The following is an 11,912-nucleotide window of genomic DNA, read 5'->3' as shown; positions in this document are numbered from 1 at the left end:
GCCCGCCGGTCAGCCCGGCTTCTAAAAATCCCGAGCGTGTCTACGGCGTCGGAAACCCGAGCCGAAGCTGCTGCCGGCGCGACGAGGTTTTACTTACACTTCGCCTCCTTTCTCGCAAGTGCTTTGGGTATTCTTGCGGATCTTTTGTTTAACGAAGACATCTCTAGATCTGGGTTTTTTTTTTTCCTTTATATCTTTTTAACCGTTTTGCTGCTGTTCGCCCAGACGCTGAATTTTGTACTCCGTCTTCTTGGAGGTTTCTCTTGCGCTCTTTCTTGTAGCAGGTCTGGTTGGCTACTTCCATTTTTAATCCATAGTTTGCTTAACTTTGTTCAGAGTGGGTGTGTACACTAAATGATGGATTGTGCAAACGAAAGCATTTCCCTCAACTTCTCCAACTGTGAGCAAAATCTCAAAAAAACCCCCAAAACCTGGGAAAAAAGCTAGATAAATTGTTTTGTCTAAATCAAGGTTATTTCAAGAGTTGCCTTGCTCCTATTTTTGCTACAGCTTTTCTTTAGTGAAAACTGTTCTAGATGACATGATGAAAGTAGTTGTAAGGCAGACTAGCTTTGAACCTTCAAAACTACGCGGTTCATAGGAGTCTGAATAATTATGTTTCCTCAAAGCAGCTGACATGTTTTGCATATGTGGGCTTGGTTTTTGATTGATATTTACAGGGATCCAAATCTGTCCATTTTGCTTGCAGTGTCCATTCAGAAGCAATCCTGTTTTATGCTTATGGTGATCTCTACTTAAGTTTATTACTTTCTAGTCTCACAGTGATTTGTGCATTTCATGTACCAGCACGTTAGATTTGGCGCCTATGTTAATATATTCATACTGTTATTCTATTATTTTTGCAGCGTGTTCTTCTTCTTGTTGCTTCAGATGTTGATGCATTATGTGCTTGTAAAATACTCCAAGTAAGTCTTTGTTCATTATCACTGTAGGCTAATGGTAAAAGAAAAAAAAAATGTCTTGAGATCCTATTAATAGGTTTGAACTGGGGAAAGGGTGAAGGATTAATCTGCTTTTGTAGCTTATTTTTTTCATGAGTTATGACACTGAAAACTGGTAAGTCATACTCCCAGACTTGATGCAGACTTGTCATTTGGCATGTCTTCAAGATAAAGATTTGTATGAAATAGAATTATAGCATGGCACAGCCTTATAGAAGAGGTAGTTTCCCCTCAATTTTGCTAATAGCTGTTTGCTTCATTTCAGGCTTTGTTTCAATGTGATCATGTGCAATACACACTCGTCCCAGTATCTGGATGGCAAGAGCTTGAAACTGCCTTTCTTGAGCATAAAGACCAGGTGAAAAAACACTGGAAAATGTTTAAGTTGCAACTCTTCTTATATAGTCATGCACTTCTTCCCTTTCCCCAACTTAAAACGTCAACTCTTAAACTAATTATTATTATTGGTTACCTCAAAACAGTGGTGAAATTTTAACATACCAGTAACAAACTTGTCAAGTTTTTTACATCAGCTCAAACCAATGCACTATAATTTTGGTAGAGGCAAATTAAGTTTGCACACATGTTATGATATAAAAGGTGGTGGCATTGGATGTCCAACATCCCCAAATTCGGTGTTTTGTCTTACAAATTTTTTTCCTCCTCAGAGACATCAAATATCAGAAAGTAAATACAAGTTTTGGCAATGATGAGTGCTTTGGAGGTTTTGTAAAGGTGTTTTCAGTCTTCTGTGCTTCCTGCTAATTGAAGTAAAAAGCATTCTCTTTTTCTTTGCTTTTGTTTGCAGTTCAAATATTTTGTTCTTATTAATTGTGGTGCCAATGTTGACCTTCTGGAGATCTTGCAGCCTGAAGAAGACATTTTTTTCTTTGTATGTGACAGCCACAGACCTATCAACGTAGTGAATGTTTACAATGACACACAGGTAAATGCTTTTCTTTCATAATAAAGATCTTTGCACAGTGTGGTGGTGGGTGGTGTAGTGCTCTCTTGTGTTTTACTGAACTGTTTACAGTGTTAGCTAGTAGGTTAGGAAGCACTATTAATGGACATTTGCAGTAGTAATGTACATAATCAGAAAAAAATCTTTTCAGTAATAAAATATATACTGTTAGCAGTGTGACAGTTGTCAGCAGTAAGCACCTGTTAATCCTGTTGCTATGAATAAAACTGCTATGCATCAGAGGATAAACATCCTCCAGAAGGTAACATGTATAACCTCTCAGCATCTAGCAACACCTAGAATTTGAGTATTAAGCAAAAATTATTTGACAACGTGACTTTAACAAGCATAAAAAATGAGAATTCTTTCAGTAATGCTGTAACAAAGGAATATGTTTTTTACTCTTATTTTGTATAAATAAGTATGGTGTTTGTATTAAAAAGTAGTATTTTTATTACGCCAGGAATCTATCACAGCCAAAATGAATTTTTACTTTTTCTTACTAAGTATCTGGAGTACTCTTTTTTTTTTTGTCATTTGAAATGCATTTTAATCACTAAAAATATATTTTTTTTCCTTGCTAGATAAAACTGTTAGTTAAACAAGATGATGATCTCGATGTTCCTGCTTATGATGATATCTTCAGAGATGAAGAGGATGAAGAAGAAGACTCAGAGAATGAAAGTGATGGGTCAGAACCTTCAGAGAAACGTAGACGTTATGAAGAGGTCTGTTTCTGCTACTTTGTTGTGAAAAGAAGGAAAATAAAATTATTACATATAGTTTACATCATCATCATAATGACATTTCAGTTTAAAAAATATGTTCTATTAGATCACAAATTCATGTGTAAGATTTAAAAATAATCTACTACATCAGTAGAGTGTCACATACACATGATATTTATTTATCTGAAGTGTACAGAAATATTTTCTCCTTATTAAAAAAAAAAATCTTTTGAACTTGATTATGCATAATGCGGTCTTTGTGTAACCAGTGAACTGAAGAGATGTATCTCTAGTTATGTGCTCTGGGCTTTTCAGTCTAGCAAAACAACTTATTTAGATATTTTTTTTTTTTTTTATAATTGTTTGAGACGATAGAAGCTCACAAATAAGTTAGCAATACATTCTGTCCGTCCTTGTAGCAGTAAACTAACAAAAGTATATTACAGTAGACACAAAAAATAAAATTTGCCATATGTTATTTTTAGCATACTTTCTATTTATAACATACAAGGAAGCAAAGGCTTGAGGCTAGCAATTTTAAGAGACAATTAAATGTAAAAACATTCTTCGATTAATATATATTTCATATTATTTTTCTATTAACCTTGTAATTTTTTCCTAATAATCTATGGAGGGTGCTAATTCAGCAAAAGCAGGTATCAGAAATTCGAAGAAAAATCTAGAAATAGTATACACAAAAGCTATTCTTGAATCTGTCAGATGTTTCACAAAGGCTTGTTTGATTTCTTTGAGTTTTGAGGCTGATGATGCTATTTATGGAGCTTAAATATACGAGTGCCTCTTTCTGAGCTTCATTAATTATCTTGTCTTTATTTTTCATCAGTGTCATTTTTATGTTATAAAATTGTAGGATGGAATTTTGCTAGTGTTGAAAATACTGTGTACTGGAACTTTTTATTTGTGAAGACAAGCTAAATAAATGTTAGCACAGAAAGATGCTATGACTTTATAAAAGTATGTTCCTTGGAAAAATATTTTAAAATAATACTTTTCTCATTAGATGTTGATTGATAGGTATAATTCTTATTTTTAATGACGACTTCAATGAAATCTTTTCAGTGAAGACTTAGTCATTAAAGGATCTGGATAGGTGCTAAGCTAGAGTATTTTTTCTAGCTTTTTAACATCCAAATTAATTTACAGGATGTAATAGAGAGAACAATGAAAAGACGACAACGGCGAGAATGGGAGGCACGCAGGTGTGTTTAACTTTTTTTATGTTGCTTGTATCTCTTTTTCTTTCTCTTATTCTTTGATTAAAATCTTGTTGAGAACACAAAAACGTGATACTATGCTGCTTGATTTGCAAGATGCTTTAGTTCTCACGTTATTCAGAAAATGGAGAGAGATACTTAGTATACAAAAATAAAGCTTTTATATGGAGCATAGTTGTAAATAGTAATTTATAAATTCGAGTAGCAAGAGGTGCATTGCTTCACTTCTAAGTAGCTGTAGTATTCTTACCTTGTCCGTCTTAGGGTGAAATTTGTGCTTCTGTTTTCTTCATTTACAATCCCACTATTGTCAATAGGAACGAGCAGGAACAAATCAGATAAGAAAATGGGACTTGAGGAATAATGATTTAATAAACTTTTCCTTTTTACTTTATGAGTACATTTCAGTGTGGTTTCCACATTGCTACTAAAATCTAATTGCCTTGCAGAAAACCAATTTCTAGTCCAAGTTTAATTTTTTTAATTGCTTTAATGAAATTTAAATATTATTTCACAACTCCTACCTTTATTTGTAATTGGATCCAATGATCAGTTCACCAGTTAGTCAAATGAGGGTTTTTTTTCCTTTTTAGACGAGAGATTCTTTTTGATTATGAGCAATATGAATACCATGGGACCTCAGTAAGTATAAACTCTTGTTTGCCATAAAAACACAAGGTACCAATGTAGGGGTAATTGCACAATATATAATGCTATAAGTATCTAATACAATGTTATAATTGTCTAATAATACTATACATTATAATAATATTGTTATATCTGGTTATTTTTATATCTTGTTGTATATAAGAAATATCATATATGTACAAGTAGTTTGACTTTGCAGTTTAATGCTTTCTGGTCGTGTACATCCAATTTTACCATTGATGAATTAGATACATCATAGAAACAATACTGGTAGACTGGCAGACAACAGCCAACCGAGTCACAGTAGCTAATGTAACGTTAACAGTGGGGGGAAATGATAAACCGGAACTCCTAACATTTTTGTTGTTTGATATCTTTAATGCTGGTATAAAAAAAATTATGATAGTGGAATTTTTTTTTTGTCTTGCCAAAAGTATCTACATACAAAATATTCTCGCAAAAAGACTTTAGCATGTAGGCAGCTTGTTTGCCTTTCAAAGTTTTCGAAGTGTCAGGATATTTAAAACTTAACATTTAGGAAGTTGAACTCTTCCTTCTGTCATTTGGCCTTTTGTCTGATCGTTTTTATGTTTTGTTAAGTGCTGCTTTATGCAGATCTGCAGGTTTGCAGATCTCTATAAAATATTTTTCTTTCTACTTAGTGTCTTAGAAAGTGAGACACTGGCAGATTGTCAGACTCGAGTGAGATTTCTAGAGCTTTGGTAACATGCTAGTACTTGACAAATTTAACTGTGTTCTATTTGTTTAATGAAGTGAGAGGTTTGTGTTCATTTATCCGCTCTTTTTGCTTTTTCCCTCATATAGTCTGCCATGGTGATGTTTGATCTGGCATGGATAATGTCTAAAGACTTGAATGACATGCTGTGGTATGTTTCCATTAGCATTTTTTCATAGAGGCTCAAAGCTTAATCCCATAGTAAAGGGAGGCAAGATTTCCCAAAATTATTTGATTTCAGTATGAGGTTCCCTTTTATTTCATGAGTGGATATATGTCTGGAATTGGAGGACATATCTGTGTAAATTAATTACAAGCAACCAATATATTTTGTGTGGAAAAAGGGAGGATGGTACTATATGTGTATGTCTGCTAAAAAGGGAATAATAGTATATAGCTTTGTTATTAACTTCTATGTACAGTTGGTAAGTAGTGTTTCTGACTTGTTCTGTTACATACTGAGAGGGTTAAATATGATATACTGTACTGGAATATTTTTTGGTTTAACTTTTTTTTTTCCTTTTCTTTTTTCCTCCCAATTTTAGGTGGGCTATTGTTGGCCTAACAGATCAATGGGTCCAAGACAAAATCACTCAGTAAGAAAGATATTTTTTTTTTAAAATTTATCCTTATTGTCTTTATTTATTTATTTATCTATCTATATTTTGGTTTTTTTTTTAGGAGTAACTAATAGCAATTAGTAGAGATCAGGAAACATATGGGAATTAATAAAATACAAGAAAATTAATAAACAGTGACATTAAATATCTTAATGACTGAATGTGATCTGATGCCTTCCAAAAATGGCAATATACATCAGAAAAAAAATGTACTTTCCTTTTCTACTATTTAGAATTTTTAAACTACCTTTAATTTTCACAAAATTATAAAACAGTCACTTCTGATCCGAGAAAAAATGGTGTTTAATAGTATTTTATGTAAATATGACCTTGATACAGTTTGATTAAAGGAAAAAAAATTATGTTCTGTATCCTCCAGCTTCCTTTCCAGTTAACAAGTTTCAGACTTTCTCTTTTTTTTTTTTTTTCCCCCCTTACTTCCTACTAGATACCATCAGAATTCTAGTAGTACATCTGTAGACTTTAATTCTGGTGTTCTCTTACTAATACACTGATGTTGTTAAGGAGATAAATGTAGTAACTAATTTCATAGTTTCATAGTGTCAGTCTATCTGACTCTCTGGTTTTATTTTAGTTTTAATTGCCTGAGTGTATGGCTGAATATTGAAAGGACTTTACTTAACAAGATGGCTTGTTTGGTTTGTTTTTTTTTTAAGATGTATCTAAAGTTTTCATGCTGCTGTCTGGCCAATGTGTAATCTTTAGGAATCATTTTTGTGTTCTCATAATCAAGTACAAAAATACACAGGAAGAAAGTGAAGTAACAAATTTGGTTTTGTTTAAGAATGAAGTATGTGACTGATATTGGAATCCTACAGCGTCACGTGTCTCGCCATAACCACCGCAACGAGGATGAGGAAAATTCTCTGTCAATCGACTGCATGAGAATCGCGTTTGAATACGAGTATCCTTGCATAAGATCGGGGAAAATTAACTCTACCAACTTGTTGAACCTCAGTTGAGTTTTTATCTAGAGGAAAAAAAAAATCTCAGCACCATCTCTGCTGCTGAAAACAGAATTCAAAGAAATGGAAATTCGAATGTTTTGTTGAACATGAATCCCTCTCTCAACAGCTCATGTAGCTTCCGTTCTGCTTAACCTTTCAGAATTAGTTACAAGTCAATGTTGCTCGTTTTGTGCTACATGCACCTGCAGCTTCTAACTGTAGTACAGAGATGGAATATGTAAGGACAACTGAAGACTTACCTACCATTTGTGGAGTTTTGTTACTATTTGTAACTTCAAATGATACATGTGTCTGTAATTATTTTCCATAACTCCTGTTCAGTCTGCGCCTGGCACTTTATCAGCACTGGTCTCTATATGAAAGCCTCTGTAACACTTCATATACCTCTGCTAGCCTTAAGCTTTGGTCTGTACAAGGGCACAAGAGGCTCCAGGAGTTTTTGGCTGACATGGGGTGAGTTATAAAAATCCGAGTCTTGATTAAAGGATAATTTTTTCAATGAATTATAGAAAGATATCAATAATATAGCTTGCGAGTACTCAACTAGTTAGTTTTTAAATAAAATTGTGGGGCTCTGAGTAGGTTGCAGTCCTTTGAGTTGAGTTATGCAACTTGTGTCTTGGTGTACAAGGAATATGTCAGCTGTATGCCTTTATGGAATGGCAGATTAGTAAGTAACATGCTTTCTCACAGCTGCTCTTCGGTGACTAAAGAAAAAAGAATGCAAACAAGCTTAGTCAAACTTAACTTGCTAAATTATCTAATATTTAAAAAGCCTTATGAAAGGAAGGTACAAAATTTGTTTCTTCTGGCATACCTATCAATGTATTTTTTCCATCTGTTCTTAGTTTGCCTTTGAAGCAAGTGAAACAGAAGTTTAATTCCATGGACATATCTTTGAAAGAAAATCTTCGGGAAATGATTGAAGAATCTGCCAACAAGTTTGGGTAAATTGTTTCAAATACAAATGATTTATCTGAAAATACTTTTCAATTACATTCATTTTTTTTTGTATGAAGAAGGTGTAATATCTTGTTTTAAAAAATATGAGGTTTAGATTCGCAAAGTATTACTAGGCTTGTTGCAAATGTTAGGGTATGATTTGTCTTCATGTTCTTAACATCAACATACTGAGGAGATGGCCAGTCAATGTTGATAATGATGCTGATAATGTTAATAATCTTTACTGGTTTTATCTCGTTTTGCAGAATGAAGGATTTAAGAGTTCAGACCTTTAGCATTCACTTTGGCTTTAAGAACAAGTTCTCAGCAAGTGATATAGTTTATGCAACAGCTTCTCTCATGGAGAATATAGAGAAAGAGGGGCCTGAAACAACTAATTTTATTAAAGCTTTGGACAGTCTCTCCAGGTACTGAAAATACTTCTCTTCATTCTTTTACAATTTTATTTAGGGAACATGGGTTACATATCTAATGCTTCATAAGACATTGAAGAAAAATCAAAATATCCCTGTGAATAGTGTTTAGAGAGGTCTCACTTTTGTGTGAAAAGCTTTATTTTTATATGAAAGTGTTCGTTTTTATTTTTTCTGTTGCAGGGGTAACCTGGACAAGCTGCACCAAGGACTGGACCTAGCTAAAAAGCAGTTACGTGCCATTCAGCAGACAGTAGCCAGCTGTATTTGCACCAACCTTGTCATTTCTCAGGGGCCTTTTCTCTATTGCTCTCTAATGGAGGTCAGAATTCTAGTTTTTGGCTGTCTCGTTTGACTGTCATATTTGGCTGTCTCGTAGTTGAATAACACTGTTTTCCTAACTGCTTGACTCAGTAAGAATGACTCTGTCAGAAAGAACCTATTTATCTGCACTGTGCTGTCCTCTGATGGGTCAATATTGACACCTACTCTGAACTTCCCGAAGGAAGAATCAGTCCTCTCAAAGCAGGGAGGGCTTCATATCAAAGTCAAGTGGGTGAGATCGAACTCCTGTATTGTTATGGTTCTTGTTAGTGTTCTCTGAGCCACACAAAACTTTTAGACTTGTCAGTAGATATTGACATTAAATAAGTGGAAGAATCATCTGGGATTGTAATTCAAATAATTCTTCTTTTCCTAGGGCACACCAGATGTGAAACTGTTTTCAAAACCAGTGTCTTTGTGCCTGCTTAGTAAATACTTGCTGAAATCATTTGTTTGCTCTGTAAGTAAATCAAAAGCTTTTGACTAACTTCTGGCCTGTGTAGTAGTTATTGTTCTGTTGGATACTTGCAGTTGATTATTACAAACACATGAAAATCTTAATAATGTTTTTCTGCTAATTGGTTGGATAATTTTAGCACGTCTATGAATGCTGCTCTAGGAAAGATATCTGCCTGGGAGACTTCATAACATTAGAAAGAGTTTTCATTACTAAGATACTTACAATCTAAAATCTTTCAGGGACCATATCACTAAGTATGTACTTTGAAAAGTTAACCTGACACAAAAAAAAAAAAGCAATATTGCAGGAATGGTGATTGTTACCGAAAAATTTCTGTCTGTTTAAATAAAATCCTCTGATCTTTACAACTACCGTAACTGAAATTAAATTGCATTTATTTTTTGAGCTATTAGTTACACAATTCAGATTAGAATGAGGTTTTAAGACTGAGAACTGTCTTCACAATGAGCATTTATTAATTTGTAAATTAAATTTATTGTGGTCCATCCTTGTCAGGTTGCATCTGCGTGTCCTCATTTTGAGTTAGACATGGTGAATAACTAGTCTGCCACTAGGAGCAGGACAGCATTTTTTAAAACTCACTGCAAAACATTTACCTTAAGAACAGAACACTTGAAACAAACTTCTATTTCATTTACTTAAGTTTCTAAAAACATTAAAATATTCATAATTATTTCTGAATTGAATTAAATTACAAAATTTCTTAAACTTACAGCTTACTGCTGTAAACCAGTATGACAAGGGAGAATAATTTCTAGTGAAGACTGCATTTGTCAGAGCTTTATCTGTTGTATTTTAATGTAAAATTATTATTGCAAAAAACCAAGCCTAGTCCAAGTTTTTCGATACTCATACTGCAGTTCTTTTGTTGTATTTTTTTAAAGAGCTTTTTTCTTTACTGTAGATCGTATCGTGTCTGTCTATATAATTTCTGTTTTTAAAATGAAATGCAAAATCAGAGAACTGAAATTTCTATTGGTCCTTAAAGTGACTTTTACTGTAAAAAAAGAAGGGGATTAAGAGATTAGGTAAAGAAACCACCTTCTATTGAGCTGCATTATAGCTGTATCCTTAGATGAATGTTTGTAATACTAGCTCACATGGCAAGTTGAAACTAAATTGTTTCCTGAGTTCTGTCTAACAAAGAGGGTTTCTGACTTCCAGACAAAAAACAAGCGTTGTAAATTGCTGCCACTGATAATGGCTGCACCAATGGATGTTGAACAGGGAACTGTGATCATGGTGGGGATTCCTCCGGAGACAGAAAGCTCTGACAAAAAGAAGTAAGCATATTGTTTAGAAGTTCTTACTAAAGGTTATCTATAGACATTCCCTGTCTTTGAAGCAAATGTATCTTTCCTGTACCTATTTAACACTGAATATGTTGACTTGAATTGTATCCTTCTTAAAAGCACGTTTTTTGCATGTGGTATGCATGAGATACTTAGAGAGGATACAGATGTTCCCCAGCTTCCTTGCAAGCTTTTTTCCCCCTCCCTCTTAACTATTTCTTTATCTTAAAAGAGGGAAATAGTTCACTATATGACCCATGACTTCATTTCTTAAAGCCTGCAATGTTTAAATTTTTACACTTGAATAAGTGAGGTGTATGTTGAATACAAGGCACGTGAAAAACACCTGGAAGACATTTTCAACTCTCAGCAAGGAGTAAGTTCCATACTTCTACCTTAGTAAAAATATCCTTTTCTGTAATGCTTATATGTATTTCTGTTCATCTTCTAGCTTTTTTGGAAGAGCATTTGAGAAAGCTGCAGACAGCACCAATTCCAGGACTTTACACAACCATTTTGACATGTCAAGTGAGTAATGCTGTCACTTATTTCATTCACCGAATAGTCCTTTAGGGGTCAGTATTTACACAGCTGCCATAAAGCAGAATGACTGTAGACAATATACTCACTTGTGTATGTCTTAGATGCAAAGGTCAAGGGTGTTTATGCGATACACTATTCCTGAGCCTAGTATAAACACAAACTACGTTATTTGTTATTCTTTTTCTAAGTGCTATCTTGTGCAGAAATTATAAACTACTAAGCAGGGGCTTGCGTATCTATTTGAGATGATCCGCATTTTGCATGGAGTAATGATTTTCATATGTACACTTCAGTTTAAAATCTGTGCGGTTTTCTGTGAGGATTTTTATATTTAGCAGCCAAAGCAGGTACAGTATTGATGTTACGAGATGCATTCTTTATTGTCTGTTTGAAAAATGAGAGAGTTATGCAACAAGATTTGCCTATCTTTGTATGCTCTTACAAAAGAGGCAGTTTGTAACAATACATAGTTATGCATGTGTGTTGAACATACAAAGAAATACTCATAGATTTTAAAAGTGCAGCTATATCATGTAGTGAGCACCTAGAAATCGGAGTTTGCTGAATTCTAAGAGCAAAATAAACAATGTGCTTTGCGTTTTGTCAAAATAGATAGTTTCTCTTTTTCCTCCTTAAAGTTGATTGAGAATATAAATAAGTATACTTGGAATTAATATTCTTCAAGTGTGACATCTGGTATAGCTTTCAGTTATTTGCATCTTGTAATAAAATATTTAATATTTTAGTAATTGAATTGAAAACAGAAGATCGGAGCAAATTTCTGGATGCACTCATTTCTCTCTTGTCCTAAAGGTAAGACAGTGTAAGGAGGATTAATTCAAAAATTAATTACATATAAAGTTAGTAACCAAATTACATTCATATATTATCTGTAGAATGTTCTGAGAAAAATGCGACAACTTCTAGTTGAAAATACAAATTGAAGATAAGAGTTCCTTACAAAGACAATTGTTTTTCCTTTTGGGAGGAGGCAGACAATGTACAAGCAGAATA

At 33.7% G+C, this 11,912-nt stretch overlaps 1 protein-coding gene across 1 annotated transcript; it reads left to right on the top strand.

Moving 5' to 3' along the window:
- Positions 1–860: 860 nt before the first annotated feature.
- On the top strand, positions 861–11,709 carry CDC45 (cell division cycle 45; the record flags this gene model as incomplete). The annotated part of the gene is made up of 17 exons (XM_035895367.1): positions 861–926; positions 1,228–1,320; positions 1,771–1,908; positions 2,511–2,654; positions 3,819–3,874; positions 4,483–4,531; positions 5,363–5,424; positions 5,819–5,869; positions 6,699–6,818; positions 7,204–7,335; positions 7,731–7,829; positions 8,091–8,252; positions 8,442–8,580; positions 8,959–9,042; positions 10,228–10,346; positions 10,807–10,883; positions 11,645–11,709. Coding segments are annotated over 17 exons (1,656 nt in total), but the record flags the coding sequence as incomplete, so codon positions are not given.
- Between the last annotated feature and the right edge of the window lie 203 nt (positions 11,710–11,912).

The sequence above is a fragment of the Egretta garzetta genome, unplaced genomic scaffold (assembly GCF_000687185.1).
Source record: "Egretta garzetta isolate BGI_Z169 unplaced genomic scaffold, ASM68718v1 scaffold25, whole genome shotgun sequence".
NCBI classification, from domain to species: domain Eukaryota; kingdom Metazoa; phylum Chordata; class Aves; order Pelecaniformes; family Ardeidae; genus Egretta; species Egretta garzetta.
The sequence above is the reverse complement of the archived record's forward strand: the minus strand, read 5'-3'. Positions and strand labels throughout refer to the sequence as shown.